Genomic DNA, 16,093 nt, shown 5'->3' with positions numbered 1-16,093 from the left:
AGTCCCTTCAGTAAGGAAGAAATGGGCTGACTGTGTGACTCAGGCAGCTATGTCTGTGTCCAGGGAGAGAAAGATGTCATGTACATCACATTTTGGGAACTACAGTTATTCATGTCTGCTTTAGTTAAATAGTCTTTTTTTTTAATCCTGTATAATTAGAGCCTCAGGAAGTCTTGCATGTCCGGTTCAAAAAATAATCCTATCAGCAGTTTTAGCTTGGGTTTTCAACTTCTTCCAGGGCATGTTCCCCAAAACCCAGCTTCTCTTAAACTGTTTTGCGTAGGAGACTGTTTGTTTGGAACAAGGTTCTACTGCCAGTCACGTACCAGAGTATGGAAAAGGTTGGGTTTTAATCATCTCTATGAAAATAGACACATTTCCCTCTTTGAATAACATACCTAGCAAATTTAGCAAGTGCTTTTTTGTTTGTTTGCTTGCTTTTAGACATGACTCAAACATTGCTAAAAGCTTCTCAGGGGCAGCATGGGCAGAGGGACACAGGCCTTGTGAACTGGCACCCCACTGGTAGCTGCAGCAAAGACGTCAAGAAAAGAAGTCAGCAAAAACCAAGTTTTAATGTCTTACATAGACGTGCTTTGCAAGAACGGGTGCTGCTGCCCCCATCATCTTCCTCAGCAGGATGGCAGCTGGTGGTAGCTCTCAGCCTGGAGCCCTGGAAGAATTTGTTGCACCAGGTCTTGCAACATGACATTTAGCTTTTTGCTCCAGGCAAGTTCCACCACAGCAATCATCAGGGCTCAGCTGCAATCACAGTCAGCAAGGGCCCCACGGGTGGGCATGCCTCTGCCTGGGACTGAAATGAGATCCACACAGTTCTTCATTACTGACTTTGGGAAAATGAAGATAATCTCCAGCTCTCATTACCCTAGCAGAGAGGGAATAAGCTGTCACTGACATGGAGCAGCAGTTCCAGAGATGCATTCAGCTGCAAGGTGAATGGGTCAGCCCAAGCAGATGTTGTGATGGGATGAGACTGTGGCAAAATCATCCCATTTACCTTTCTCTCCCAGTTCCAGTAGAAAACAGCTCCCTGTCCCTCAAACACATCTGTCTCCTGCTCAAAGATACCATTTTCCTGTTGCAGCTGTTGGAACCATGCTAAGGCATGGCTATTGAGTAAGTCCAAAAAAGCTGCTCTACTGACTCATTAAACGCCTACAACAGAATTCACTAGGTCAGTAGATTTGCTTTTATACGTTTCTTACCTTTCCATAAGTCCTTCTCCTTTGGGTAATAATTAGTAAGCACCTAATAATTAGCATCACACCTAGATAACTCTTAGAAGTACTTTTAAAGGTACCCTACAGAGCACACTCAGAATGTCCCTTGGCTGCCAGTCACAAGTCACTTCGTTGGCAAACACAGTGTGTGCTTTCAGAGCATGAAACATGATGACTTTTGCCCATGAACTGGACTATTGCAGCAGAAATGTGTGCTGAGAGAGTCTGTAATGCTCAGCATGACCTGGCAATGGGCACTTGCAGCTCAGAAAGGCAACTGGATCCTGGGCTGCATCAAGAGAAGTGGATGGGACAGGGAACGGGACTGGAAAAATCCATACAGCCTTTCTCCTTCCTTCACCCTTCACCTAACTCAGCAGTGAAATGGACTCGTGATGTTTCAGAAAGAGGATCCTAGATGACAAAGGACAGAATAAAGGGAAGTATTCTTCACTTGCAGTCTGGTCCCAGGAGGGTGGGGGTCTCTTGGGGAAAGGAAGACAGACCTGCAGTTCTGGGAGAATGGGAGAAGTTGGGCGGATAGTGGTGTTTGGGATGACTTTCATCAGCTGCAACGGTGAGTAAATGCTTCAATGTATAAGAACAAAAATCAGAGTACTAAGAGGCTAGGGGAAATCTTTTGAATTATAGCATCTTTTTTTTTTTTAATTGACAATTGCAGAAAGTCTTTAGCTTATTGCATTAATCACAGAGCCTGAGAGTTCATGAAAGTCTCCTTTGGCATCAGATACAACAAGGTGCTTTCAAGAGTGCAGCAAATGGGGCAGTATCAGGCAAGTCAGCTTCCCTGCCCCAAGGCAAGAACAGAATATAGTTTTTTGAGACCCTTGGCAAGGACCAACTCTGGTGTGCCAGCTCTCAAAACAGTCTTGGTGAAGCTGGAATATGCATTCTACTAGAATTTAATAATGCATCCTCATTGTTCTGTTAGCATGGCCCTGGGAAGAAGAGGAGCTGTAATTGTGAGACCAGGTGCTGGCACATTTGATTCCCCTTGGTCTCTCCTACCTAGTGACTCTCTCGTTGCATCAGGAAAGCTGAGACTGGAACCTTGGCTTCAGTTCCTATGCCCCTTACTGAATATACCCTTTCTCAGGGCATGTATGTCAACGGCAGCAGCAGAGGAAAGTTTTGGGAAACAGGAGGAAAGTGCTCTTACAAGTTGTATACAGAAGCACAGCTCCTGACATTTAGAAAAATTGGTTGAAATATATTCCCCGTTTCATCATAAAAAAACAGCTTTGCACATTTCTGGGACCTGCCTCTCAAGCAACTTCTTGTGAGTTAAAGCTGCTGAATATAACCAGTGTTTTTCTGGGGAGGGGAAAGGGGACAAGAATAAGGGGTATGGGGAGAAGTGAGCCAAGCCAAATTAAATTCAGGTGATTTGCTACTTACAAGAGGCACTTCCCAGAGGAGCTGTGGGATCCATGGGCAGACAGCTGGAGAAACTGGGAGAATGTGTGGAGAAAATCTGCCCACTCTTCTCCTGTGCCTACCTGAATGCTTGGCAGAGTACTGATCTGGGTCAGGTCTGAAGTTTTCCAAGGCTAAAGCAAAAGGATTGGCTTTGGTCCACCATTCCTATTCCAGGTCCAGTACCGTAGGGAATGTCCCTAAATGCTCCTGCCCACAAGGAGCCTCTCTGTACTGAGAAAGAATTAAGAACTGGCAAGTGCCTAGAGAAAGACACAATAAAAATAGACATGAGGTCAAGGCAGCTGTTCACTTCCCCATGCTTGATGATGTGGGCTGCCTTAGTGGCTGTGGCCTACACAGCACATCTGAGACCTGGCCGCATGCTGGCATCTACTGCCTGATGAGTCCCATCTATCTAGAGGACGTTTCCCTCTTCTAGCGCATTCTGATTTCTTCCCTTCCACTGCTGTTCCCTGCAGCCCTCCTGGATCTGTCTGGTGTCCACCAGGTCACGGGCACATGGATGGGATCCATCACTGTACCGTGTACCTATGTGCCTTCAGAAGGTTTCACACAGCAAACGCTTAGCTGGAGTGTGGAGCGGGATTCTAGCACCTCTACCATCTTCCGGAGGGATGATTCTGGTGACCACATCTTGCTGTCTAAATTCCGAGGCCGAGTCAGCATCCCAAAGCAGAGCCCAGGGAATGCCTCACTCCTCATTGAGAACCTTGAAATGCCTGACAGTGGACACTACACCTGTCAAGTCATCTGGAGGTCTACAGATAACAGCTTGATAACAAGAGAGGTGACCACTACAGTTAAAGTTGTCAAAGGTAAATCCAGCAACAAAGCCCTGCTCTTGAGCAGCCAGCTTAAACCAAACGAAGGTAGAGGCACCAGCGTTTGTGGGAATAGTCTTTCACACCATGCTGTTTGGCTCATCTAGATTGGGGGTAAAGGCATCTGCCTCCCTTGCTGTGTTGGTTAACCTTGGAGGTTACACACATGGAGGTGTACAAATGAATTGGGGAAGGGGACCACTTAGTGTACAGCCCAAGCTGAATCTATTGATGGGCGAGTTGAACCCATGATGTTTGAGATAACGTCCAGGTCTGGGTCTGTGCAAGCAGCCAATGCCTCTGTGGCTCTTGTAGCAAGTGGGTGTTGTGTGAGACAAGTCTGCCTTCTCCCCTTCCCGAGCATCCTCAGTGTGTGCTAGAAATAACAGCATTTCTGCCAGGGGGCCACCCACCCCAGAGAGCAGGACTTTGTGATAGGGTGGCAGCACAGTGGTGTAACCTGGATTAACACACAGGTGACTTGAACTCATGCTGTGCAGGGAGGTGATGTGAGAGCCAAGCTGCTTCCTCCTGGGAAGGCACCGACAGCAAGAGTGAGAACTGCTGTGGCAGGGAACCATCCCCACCACAGCCAGGGCTCTGTGACCTGGGCCCCTCTGCTTTGTCTTCCAGTGGCAGCCACAAGCCCATCATCAGAGCCGGACAGCTGGGGCTGACGGTCCCGGCCGGAGCCAGCACCAGCCTGACCTGCGAGGCCAGCGGGTCCCCTCCCATCAGCTACCGCTGGTTCCGCAGCGTCCCGGCGGGGAAAGCCGTGCTCCTGAGCAGCGGGGCTGAGCTGGCGTGGCACAGCCTGCGGCCCTCTGACAGCGGGACGTACTTCTGCGAGGCAGAGAACAGGGCTGGGGCCGGAGCCGTGCAGCGCAGCGATGCTGTGCAGCTGACGGTGACAGGTGAGTGCCCACAACGCAGCTCGAAGAGAACATCCTTCTGCAGTGCAAAGGAACAGCATCCTACTTCTCTGCCCTCAGAGAAAGAAGGAAGTGCCAAACGCCTTCAGCACTCTGACACACTCCTCCCCGCTGGCTCCAGTCGGTGTCCTCCTTTTATTTCCTGTATTCAGTTTCCTCCTCTTTGAGGAACTGCTCTTTTCTGAGGCAAAAGAGAGTTGCTACTTCAAACATTTATTTATTTATTCCTCTGCGGGTTTTTTGAAGTTCTCCCTGGCTCTGTAATGCTGCCCACTGCAGTTCAGCAAGTTTAGACAAGGAAGTCGTGGCTTTATTTTGAGAACAAGGAACAAGTGAGTGGTAATGCAAGTGGGGGAACAAACCAAACTGGCCTTTGCTCCCCGTGACCAGCTGCGTGTCTCAGGGAGACGCACTGCACTTCACACGCACCAGGCTCTGACACCTCCAGGCTCTGCAGGATGATGTGTGACAGGTTGGACTCAATGGCCTCAGAGCCCTTTTTCAATCTAAATGGTTCCATGATGGGTTGTCTGGTGGAAAACTTGCAGCTCTCCTTGGCTGGTTACTTGATCAGCAAAGCTGTGAAGTCCCTGATGGCAGAGCCAAGCACAGGTACCACACAGTGGCCTGTGAAAGAGGCAGAGCCTGCTGAGCTCCCAGGGCACGAAGCTTTGGCTGAAGCCCTGTGGTGTTTTTCGCAGCACTCACACGCTGCAGGGAACAGCCCGGGAAACAGGGGTCAGTGCTGCAGACGCTGGCTAACGCTGCTGGCACAGCATCCCCCTCCTGTCAGCCGGGTGGGGGCTGCTTCCTCCTGTGCCTATCCCACCTGTGGAGAATTCTGTATCACACCAGCATCACCAACATGGTCAAACCCCTGTGTGAGCCTCTTCCTCCCCCTTACCTTGCAGATCTGCCCACAACAACAGTGGCCTTGCAGAGGAATGTGGCAACCACGGGGGGACACCACTCAACCACAGGTCGGGGTGAGAGCAGTGACATGGAGCTCACAGTGACAGGTGAGTGCCCAGGCCAGAGTTAGTCATCTCTGTTGCAGGAGAAGACCAAAGCAGGGAGTTTGCTCTTCCACAGCAATATCAGACACCTATACTGTATATCAATTACGTCTTGATAGTTACCCAGAGAGGCAACACCAGAGGCTGGCACCCTCCCTGCTTGAGAGTGTGCCTGATGATGGGAGGGGGCCAGAAAATGTCCTCTATGTCCCTTTGGGACCAGAACTGTTGAGGTTGCAATGCTTCAGTGGGAGGTTGCCTGGGGCAAGAGACCTGGCACAGGGCTCCACACGTCAGAGAGTTTATGGTGCAGCTATTGATTGCAAAGCCCCCCAGACCAGCCAGGGAGTCACCATGGGAGAGTGGGAGTGAAAGAGTCCTCTGGAAATCTAGGCAAGTGCCAGCAGGACAAAGTCAAAGCATTCCCAGGCCATGCTGTTGCCAGGCATGATGCACCATATCAGCCAGGGCTGCCAGGAACCTGTGGGGTGATGGTCAGGGATGGGGACAGGAGTGTCAAATGCTGCCCCAGGCCTGCTGGCAAGACACACACAGGATAATAGGTGAGTCTAGCACTGGCAGAGCAGACCCCATTTTCCCGATGCCTAGGGCAGCTCCCAGTGGGGCTGCAATGCATCCACCATTCTCCACTGACATCTGGTCCCCACGATGCTGGTCTCCAGGATGGATACTGCTCCAGTGAGGCCTTTTACAGATACAAGTGAGTAGAGTGTCATGCTGGAAAACACCAGATTTGCCCTGCCAAGGGCAGGGCGGCAAACACCATCCCAGACCAGCTCCACATCTGGCTGCTGTGCTTGTGGCAGATACGGCTGCAGGGAACAAACCCTGGCATGCCAAATACCAGGTATTATCCAGGCAGGACTGCGCTCCTGGCTCCCGCCCACACGCCTGGTGGTGGGAGCTTTTGCAGCCTGAAGCTTGCTGTTTGCTTCCACGCAGGGATGCCCCATCCCTGGAAGCATTCAAGGCCAGGTTGGACGGGGCTTGGAGCAACCTGGTTGGTGGAAGGTGTCCCTGGCCATGGCAGGGCGTGGAACGAGATGGGCTTTAAGATCCCTTCCAAATTGAACCCCCAAGTGGCCTCGGCCCCGCCTTCGGTTAGGATTTAAAGGCCGTCCAAAGCAGCGGGCGACTGCCGGCTCCCGGCCGTGCGGCGGGGCCACCCCCGTGTCCCCCGGCCGCAGTGACAGCGCTGTCCCCCCGCAGGTTCCCCGCGGGTCGCACCGTCCCCGCTGCTGTACGGACCGGCGGCCGCGCTGGGCGGCGCCGCGCTGGGCGCGCTGCTGGCGCTGGGGCTGGGCTGCTGGCGGCGGCGGCGGAGGAAGGAGGGTGAGCAGCCTCAAATCCAGCCGGGGGCGGGCGGTGGGGGCAGCCCCGGGAGGAGGGGACGGGGCGGGCGTGCGGGCGGTGGAGGGCGCGGTCCGAGGTGACGGGCGGGCGGGACAGTCCCATCCCCATCACCCCCATCCCCAGTTGATTCCTTCCAGGGAGAGGCCGGTGGGAGGGTTATTCCCTAAACGTGGGAACACCCGGAAGCTGGGTTTTGTTCTGTGACTCATAAAACAAGTCGATGCACATCTTAGATTCTTTTTTTTTTTTTTTCTTTTCAGAACCTCTCTATGAAGTTGCTTTGTGAGTGGAATTTTCTACTTGGGACATTAACACTGAGGACACTGTACTGATGTCTGCTCCTAAAAAGCCTCCTTGCTCAGTGAAAAGCAAAGGTTTATTTGCCTTGCAGAGGAAGGATCGGAACACCTTGACAGTTTAGTTAGCAACATGAGGACTTAACACATGGTCACAAGAGATAGCCAGACTGTTCTTTAATATGGTAGAAAAACAGATACTCCGGGTCCTTTGCTGTGCCTGGCACATGCCATGGGAAAGCTCTTCTCTGTGGGAAATTCTCACCATTATTTAACAAAGCCAAGGACAGAAATTCTCAGCTCTTCCTTTAAGTTCCCTCTACAGATGCCTTTCTCTATAAGAAACATGTCTTAGTGCTTGCCCAAGTATTACTTTGCACAGTTCCTGTTCACATATGATTATACAAACACATCTTCTGCCTTGTCCTCATCTCAATCTTCAACACCTTCATACTGCTTTTCAACTCAGAGACACACCATAGCCATCTGTAGCCATTTTTCCCAGTTATTCCCAGTATTTACTTTCCAAAGGCTAGACTGTCTTCTGGTAACTTTAGAGTATAACATGATAATGCCATGAGAGTTTATAGTACCAGTATTAACTGTTCAGTGCTTCTTTTTGTGTGTGTAATTACTTTAACATCACTTTCTAGTGTCTTTCAGAGCCCCCCAGGCCCTCACTAGAATAACATGAATTTTGCTGCTTCACAGATTATGTGGTAGATCTTGTCTCTGACTAGGATGTAAATGAAGTGCCATCTGCTTTGGTTGTCCCTCTCACTCATGTCTCTCTTGTCCCAGCCGCAGCACTGCAGAGGTCGCCCTGCTGCACACGGAGGTGGAAGTCCCTGTTAAGTGTCTACACGAAGAAACGTGCTCTAACACTGAAAAGACCACCATGAAAGACAGGAAAGGTCCTGAGTATGAGAACCTTGTAACTGCAATGGAATCACAATATGAAAGAGAAGGAATTTAGTTGAGTACTGGCTTTTCCGCATGAGCAGCTATGCAGGGCTGCAGGTACTGAAGAGTGAACTTAACAGAAGGAAACTCTTCCTCCTGTTGTCCCTCTGCTCTGCTCTCACTGCTTGCTTTAACCTAGAGGAGCTGCATAAACTTTTGGTCTTTGGCAGACCAGGCCCTGCCTGTGGGACCAGAAACCCCCAGCCAACTGTTTGTCTACACACTTCTAATGAGCAAGTCGTTTCTGAGCAACCTGAAGGACCAAGGTCAGGAAGAGAGGATCTGAAGGAGTGGGAACATGACATTCTTTAGCCTGTGAAAAAATCCAGGATTGACATACTGGGTGCAATGCTGGCACTCAGTAACACTGGCAAGCAGTACTCGCCAGTGTGTGTTCCTGTTAAGACATCCCAGGCTGCAAGGAACCAGGACTGTGCTGGAAATGGAGATCCTCTGGCTTATGCAGCTCAGAAAATACTGGTTGTACATCCTGCCTGTCCTTGAGTCTTTCTTTTTTTGTTACAGCATGGTAAAGGGACCACAGAGGGGAGGTTAATGTCCCAGGGATGTTGTTTTTGCTATCAGACTGCAGCTCAGTGCTCAGGAGAGAGAGGGGATGAGTCTCTGAACTGTCACACACTGGTTTTCTCCTGGAAAACCAGAACTGATGTTGAAGGAAATGCTGGCATTTAATTTTTACATTATGGGGGCCAGAGGCATAATAAAATAGAGAGAAATCTGAGGCATTTGGATAATGATTAAGTAACTTCTCTGAATACAACAGGCTGACACCAATTTACTCTGTGGGACGTAAGTCAGTCTGTATGATTACTAATGCTGACCAATCGTGCAACATGGATGCTGTTCCTGCCTTCAGCTGCAGTGCATTCCCTACAGTATGCTGTCGCTCAGCAGCCTGATTTGCCTCGTCATTGTTAATCATTTGTATCTTGTCTGTACTGGAGTGCTGCAGTCAGCTCTGTCCTCCCTATCTGTCCTTCCAGCCAGCATCCCTTTGTCCTGCAGGCTTGGCAGGGAGGAGGAATGCCTCCTGGCTTTAGCAAACCAAATTTGTAAGAAGAGTTACTGGCTTTTATTAAATCAGTGGGTGCAGCAAGGAAAGCATGGGGAAGCAGCTGAGCTCAAGTCACACACACCCTCCCTGCTTGGCCCTGACTTCACCCACAAGGCTTGTCTCTGCTGCCGTGGGTCATCGCTTCTCAGGTCAGCAGCCCAACAGCAGGGTCACATTGCTATTTGTGGCCTGAGCACTGTGTAGAGCCACACTTTTACTGCTCTGAATTTCAATGATGCTTCTTCTGCAGTACATGAGGTGGGCAAGATCAGAGAAAAAAATCTCCTGCCTATATTGTGAGGGCTTCGCAAACACAGTGACAGCCATGCAGGCAAGGCTGTGCTGGGTGTCAGGCTGTGCTCCAGGGAGGCAGCCAGGGTCCAGTCTGTCCCTGTGGGACCCATGGCAGCCAGCCCTGAAGACCCCATGCTGCAGAAGCTGCTGGCATCAGCAGTTCCAGCGTGGTGCGGAACAAAGGAGTTGAGGGGAATGGGGAGCTGCAGCCACACTCAGGCAGGGCAGTAGCATATGGTGCAAGTTCAATACTGTGTGGGAAGGGAACTGAAAATTTCTCAGCTTCCCCATCCTTACCTCAGCAGATCTAGGCCCAAAACACATGACATGGCACTCCCCTTTCCCCCCCAAATGTCATCCTCATTAATTTTCAATTAGCTTGGTGTTTTGTGCAAGTTTTCCTGCTGTTACAAGCTCTGAGCTCCAGGTTCACTCATTGACTATGTAACACCATGATTTTTCAATCTTGTGATTCCTCCCAGCACTGATCTGCTCTGAGGAGGTCTGGACACCTTCCTCAGGAGACATGAAGCCTGGGAGAAGCTACAGAGGAAGAAGGCAGCAGGAGTTAAGAAAGGGGGAGCAGATGCTCCAGATAGACCAGCCCCCATGAACTCTGTGTTGTCAGTGCCTCTAGTTAGGGCAGCAAAAGGACTTTGGTCACAAGTAGCTGAACAGTGGAAACATAAGAAGCCTGTCTCCAGTGCTGAGGTGTTTTCCCCTGTGCAGCAAGAATGTGATTATTTCTTTATTTTACTTTTGGCATGTTTTCCATGTTTGTAGTAAAACCTGTTGGCAACAACATTTTTCTTCTGGAAAACACAGAAGGTTTTGCTGTGTTGCATCACCATCAAACCAGAAAACTTCTCCTTTCCTTGCACTGGTCACTCAGCCAATGCTCATCTGCTGAGCCCTAGCTCTGCTCCAGAACGGAAGGAAAAGCTCAGCTCCTACCCTGAAAGGACACTGCCTCCCAAAAACACTCTGTGTCAAGTGGCCAGTTCCATGTCATGAGACTCACAGTTCCCCTTGCAGTGCCTGTCCCATGGAGGGGACTTGTTGGCTTTTGTGCCTGCTGGGTTAGTACCATACTTCAAGGAGCAGGGAGGTGGGAGATGAAGTCCCAGAGAAATTTGTCCCACTGTAATTTGGTGCTTGTTCTTGTAAGACAGGAAGGGGTTTACTTTCTTCCCCTTCACCCCAGTCATCTGGAGGGAACTGGGGGCTGAAAGGGAGAGTTATCTAAAAAGCAGAGGGCAAACTACTAAAAGCAAAAATTGAAAATGCATGAGAAAACAAGAATGAAGGGCATAAACGAACACTTCACCAGCTGTGGTGCAAAGGAGGTTGGGTCTGTTGAAACCTCGAGGTTTGAGTGACAGCAGGGCTTGGGGTTGACATGGCTGTATGCTTCATGGAGGATCCACTGTGGACAAAGCATAGACCTGGCTTTCTTTTGAAGCTAACCTCAGTCATAAAGGTCAGGGTGATGTCTGTGAGTCATGAGGAGGTGCTTGAGAGAGACCATGGGAATGTGAGTCGTAAGGAGTAGGGCCATTTCTGGACCACTTCTGGACCATGTGTGTCCAGAAGTGCACAAGCTATTCACAGAAAAAAGCAGAACACAATTTGCTTAGGCAATGATATACATTCATGGGTCCCGGCTTTGTACAAACTCCAACTTCTTCAAAATATTTACTAAGAAATAGTTGCAACAAAAAGGCCAAAAGCTTAGTATTGAAGTTTATTAGTATTCTCAAATATTGCAAAATTTGCTGGTGGTACTGTCCTAAAACTAGTCAGTAGGGTCTTTGGATTTTTTTATTTCTGAGTTTTCCATGTCAAATGCTTTCAGAGAGTTTGATTTGTCAAACTGGGCTGGATGCTGCCCCTGTCATTCCCCTACCCTGACGTATCTGAAATGCTACAAGTCAGTTACTGAAAACACTTTGCAATCATTACATCTTCAAGTGGGATGATTTAGAGGGAATTCCTTTAATTAAACAGTAGAATAGGCAACCTTGTTGCAAGTGCTGATTAGGAATAACCTTCCAAAGACAAGAAGTCTTCTCCAAACAGCAAGGCTCCCAGGAGGGGCAATGGACTCCATGGCCTAATTGAAAACAGATTGAGCAAACATGCATTTTTCACAGGTTAATGGGCCAGAGGGAAGTTAATCAGCAGCCTCATTAGCTTGTACTCCATATAAAAAAGATTCCTATATGTGCAAAGGAAAGATTCTTAATATGGGTAATGCTGACTTTACCCATGATGTTGTGATTATAGTTGCTGGGACTTGTTAACTGAGCTTAATTAACAGCTGGCTAGTTAATGCTGTGTAAGAGAACAGCATTGTATTTGGAAGCAAAGAACAAGGACCCAGGGCAAAATTCCCTGTCTTCACAGTGCAGAGGAGTTGCACCAGCACCACTTTTGCTCAGATTTACTGTTGGGAGGGATACCCTGACAGACACTTCCAAAACTGGGGTGGAAGGGAAACCTGGCAGCACAGGATCAGTCAGGTGTTCTGGAACAATGGTATGGGCTGTTCAATACCTCGGTGGGTTTCTGGAGAGGTGCCGAGCCTGGAGAGGAAGACTCCTGCCAGAGCAGGAGGAAAGGGCTGGACCCTCGGCATGGCGTTGCTCAGCAGTGCCTCACTTGGGGTATTTGACAAACTGACACTCTGCACACTGAGTGTCGGACTCAGCTTGTCAAATACACGCAGTGCCACACTGCAGCTCCCGGCGGTCACAGTGTCCTCGCTGGATGCCAACCTGGGCACACAGAGAGGGAAAAGAAGCACAGCAGCTGTTGTTAACTGCAGAGGCTTTTTCCAGTTAGCAAAAAGCATCATTAACCCTTCCCATATTTCCCCCTCCTACATGCTTTTTTGGTGAGAGAGAACCACACCAGCAGACACTGCCTTCTGCTGAGGAAAATATCCATTATATTAATTCAAAAGTCAGAAAAAGAAGTATAACTCTGCCCCTGGGCATGCACATAGGGGATTACCATTGACTCTGTTGCAGGCTCCTCCATTTGGCAGAATACTATAAAGATTATGATGCTGAAAGAAAACCAAGCTCCACATAGAGAAACAATGAACTTCTTCAGAAGTGAAGTGAAACTTTCTCTTCCGCTGACAAACTAACCCCCTTCTGCTACATTTCTAGCAGACAGAAAAAGCCTTTGCTGCAATATGTGGAGCTTTCCATATGCTGGCATAATCCAGCCTTTAAGGGTGAACATCATATTCCCACACACACACTTCTTGCACAAAGACAAAAGATACTGTTACTCCCTTGTTCTTTTAACAGGAGTGTGCAGGAAATGCAGAAATGCGCCTAAAGAAAACTAAATAACAAAACATACACAAGAGAAGATGTTGCACAGTATTACTCTGTTCTGTGTCCTTCTCAGATGCTGACTATTTAGCAATTCAGTTTAAAAACAGATTTGAAATTCTGATACTGTACAGCTCTCCCAGAAAAATCATACTGGCTCTTAATTCACACACCCATTCTGCACAACACTATTTATGTTATTCATACTCTTTCTGGACATGTCCAGATATGGCTGAGTTTTTAGCATGGCGTTTTAGCTTCCTTACCAGTCCACAGATTTTAATTTCACATGACCAGCATCACCAGTTTGTCAGAAAGTAGTAATGCTATTTATAATATATTTATTATTTATAATATATTTATAATATATTTTATGCTATCAATCTAAAATGTTTTAAATTATATTTTTGAAGGTAGACCATTAAAGACACTAAAGTAGAATTAAATTAAGTATATTATCAGCATCATTCAGAGGGCAGTTCATCAACCATTTGTATCTCTAACTTCTGTGACTATTTTACACAGATGATCATAGGATCCCATCTAATATCACACACAGAAACATACCTGGAAAGGGAGAGGTGAAAGCACAAAATAAAAAACAGTAATGGCAAATACATGTTCTCTGTACCCAGAAGAGAGTGGAGCAAGACTTAAGAGCAAAATAACAGCTACAGCTGTAAAGGTAAAATCAGTTGCTTGACTGAGTCACTACCTAGAGTTTGCAATTCTGGCATTCGCCTGTCTCTACCTTCGCCTTGGGTGCAATGTAGATAGTGACCAGTTCCGTGTTCTGGCTCCTCATTCCAAATGCAGTTCAGCCATGCTGGATAGAAGTATGTGGCAATGGATAAAAGCAGCATGTGCATGTCACGAACATAAGAAAACAGTGTTAATAAGCTGATTTAAGATCAGCCTATTGGAGTACATGTGAACCTGTGATCCCCAAAAGGACTCTAACCCATACCAAAATGTGGGGAAGCTACTAGAAAAAGACTGAGCAGGCTCTTCCACAGTTGTCAGTGACAAGATTGCCTTCAGCTTCAGTGCTGATGTCTAACAGGGGCAGATCTGGCCTTGGAGGAGGAAGAAGAAAACAAGGCAGCACTGCTTCTGCAATTGCAGCTTAAAATAATCCCCGCCATTGTGGCTTTCTGAGGGGAAAAACAGACCCTTAAAATGTTGCTGTGAGGGATAGATAAGGGGACACAATGGAGATAATTCTATCAGCAGATGGGAATGGAACTTGCAACTCTACCCATAGAGATCATATCTGATGTGAATGGATTTGTCATTGTCAGAGTTTCTGGTTTCAAGCTAAAGTGGGTATTTCCAAGTAAAAGCTCAGTGTTATAAAACTGAGCAATCTACTGAATACTCTGAAGGCAAAACAAGAATTTTTCTTCCTGCATTCTTGAGTCAGTCCCTTACCAAAGTCACAAAAAGTCCCCTCCGGGCTGCACATCATCCCTCAGGTATTTTTACAGGGCTGTCAGACTGTTCTGCAACTGATAATGAAAATAAATGAAAAGTAAAATTATTGGATAAATTTGACTCTAAACCTAATAACAGCATGCATCAAAGTGTGGCTGTGTGGTTTTCACATGCTGAGTAGCAGAGTGCTAGGATGCAGGCTGCAGCCATTTCAAGACATGCATTTATTATCCAGGATTTTAACTGGAATCAAGGTCATCTCTCTTTTCCACTTGGTGAAACACAAATCACAGCCTGAATTGAAAGTGAGTCCCCACAGATCTGTGGCAACAGGGTCCACTGAACCCCTGGCCAGCTGAAACTTTGGGTTGTGCTTCTCCTAGGAGCTGGAAGCCTTCATCATAACAGAGTAAAACAAGGCTTTGCTCATTGCAGGCTTCCACTGGGTGCTGTTCTGCTCTGTATAGGACCCTCCTATGCCCCCAGCCCTGCAGTGGACACTGCAGGGAGCTTTGCCAGACAAATGCTGGCTCACTCCAAAGCCCCCAGGAAGGGCCTGATAAGCACCCCATTACCTGGAGGTCACCAGCCTCACATGCTCCCACAGCCCCTGCAGTCACCTGAGCCCCACAGGCCCCATCCCTGCACACTGGACTCTGTCCCCATGGCTGCTCATTCTCCAGATGCCCAAAGAGGAGAAGAGGGGTGTGCGGTAAACTTTCATCTGCTGTACAGAAACCATCGGGACAGTGAGAAATGAAGAGCACACTTCACATAGCTGGGATAGGGTCTCTCCCTGGTTACACCCTCCTCCATCTCACACCCTCCCTTGTTCGTTGTTCACTGCCCCATCTATGACTAATTTAGATCAAACTCTCCCACTGCCAGCAGCTCAGAGGCAGCATGTGTGTGTGTGAGAGCTGAAGGGGCACACACACATGCACCCTGGTGCCGAGTAGGGCTACATATCACTGCTAATCATAATTCATCCTCATCAAGGAGCCGTGGTCCAGAGCACAGTGCTCCCTGGCTGGGACCAGTGGAATTCCATCCCTGAGCCTGCCCTCCCCAAGCACATGCGGCCAAATGCTACCTCATCCCTGAAAGGAGGCACCAAAAAGCCCCTCCGGCTTAGGCAGACACAGCCCCATCACCAAAGGGAGGCAGCCCAAACCCGAGCAAGATGAAGACCCCCCGAAGCTCGAGGTGTATCACAGCGTGGGAGGACCGCTTTCTTCATTGCCAGGAACATGGACACCCCGCGGGTTTTGGTGTCCCAACACTCGTGGTCCTTTGGGACCTCCGAAGGGAGAAACAGTAGATGAACCCCGAAGGACAGATCCTCCCCTGTCCCCAGCCACCCCTTCCGCGGGCAGGACGGGGACCTGGCACCTACCATAGCTGGGCCATCCTGGCCCGCGGCAGGCACGGCCGGCAGCGCGGGGCCGCAGCGGGGGTCGTGCAGGAGCGCGGTGGGGGAACAGCCCGGGCACACAGCTCGGTTTTGAAGGGGCTGCTCCTCCTTCAAGAGGAAGCTGCGAATGGGGAAGATAAGGCTGAGGTTAGATAACAGGAAATGTCTGGATGTGAGTGACAACACATCCAGGTTGTGAAAGCAGCTCTCCCCATCCTGCCGCGGGGCACGAGGCTCACGAGCGGGGTGAGGGCGAGTACCTCGGCCTCTGCCCAGCGCAGCCACGACGCCTCAGCGGGCCGGGCACGCGGGGCCTGCGGCCGATCCAGCCGCAGGCAGCACACGGAAGGGCACCTGGGAAGCTGTGAGCAGCCACACCGACAGTCCCAAGTCCAGCCGCCTCAGGCCATCCATCTCACAGTGGT

At 49.2% G+C, this 16,093-nt stretch overlaps 1 protein-coding gene and 1 long non-coding RNA gene across 3 annotated transcripts; one reads left to right on the top strand and one right to left on the bottom strand.

Annotated features, from left to right (window-relative positions):
• The first annotated feature begins 1,680 nt into the window (after window positions 1-1,680).
• Window positions 1,681-8,846, top strand: LOC104691336 (V-set and immunoglobulin domain-containing protein 4). The gene is made up of 8 exons (XM_039572216.1): window positions 1,681-1,818; window positions 3,161-3,517; window positions 3,631-3,637; window positions 4,157-4,437; window positions 5,367-5,474; window positions 6,702-6,824; window positions 7,106-7,127; window positions 7,943-8,846. The coding sequence occupies exons 1-8, from the start codon at window positions 1,764-1,766 to the stop codon at window positions 8,115-8,117; spliced, it is 1,128 nt and encodes a 375-aa protein (XP_039428150.1). The 5' UTR covers window positions 1,681-1,763; the 3' UTR covers window positions 8,118-8,846.
• Window positions 8,847-11,196: 2,350 nt separating this feature from the next.
• LOC109145023 lies at window positions 11,197-15,771 on the bottom strand. 2 transcript variants are annotated; one of them, XR_005604648.1, is made up of 3 exons: window positions 15,651-15,737; window positions 14,252-14,328; window positions 11,197-12,250 (listed from the first exon to the last, which is right to left on the bottom strand). It is a non-coding gene; the product is annotated as an uncharacterized LOC109145023 (long non-coding RNA). The 2 variants fall into 2 exon arrangements; XR_005604649.1 differs by lacking the exon at window positions 14,252-14,328 and having other exon boundaries at window positions 15,651-15,771.
• Window positions 15,772-16,093: the final 322 nt, after the last annotated feature.

Source organism: Corvus cornix, chromosome 4A (genome assembly GCF_000738735.6).
Source record: "Corvus cornix cornix isolate S_Up_H32 chromosome 4A, ASM73873v5, whole genome shotgun sequence".
NCBI lineage: Eukaryota > Metazoa > Chordata > Aves > Passeriformes > Corvidae > Corvus > Corvus cornix.
Note: the sequence above shows the minus strand (reverse complement) of the source record. Positions and strands in the feature narration are given on the sequence as shown.

Coding starts and splice junctions, on each gene's coding strand:
- LOC104691336 (XM_039572216.1), top strand. CDS start 1,764: ATGGGAGAAGTTGGGCGGATAGTGGTGTTTGGGATGACTTTCATCAGC. Junction 1,819..3,160: donor GACTTTCATCAGCTGCAACG/GTGAGTAAATGC, acceptor TGTTCCCTGCAG/CCCTCCTGGATCTGTCTGGT. Junction 4,438..5,366: donor TGTGCAGCTGACGGTGACAG/GTGAGTGCCCAC, acceptor CTTACCTTGCAG/ATCTGCCCACAACAACAGTG.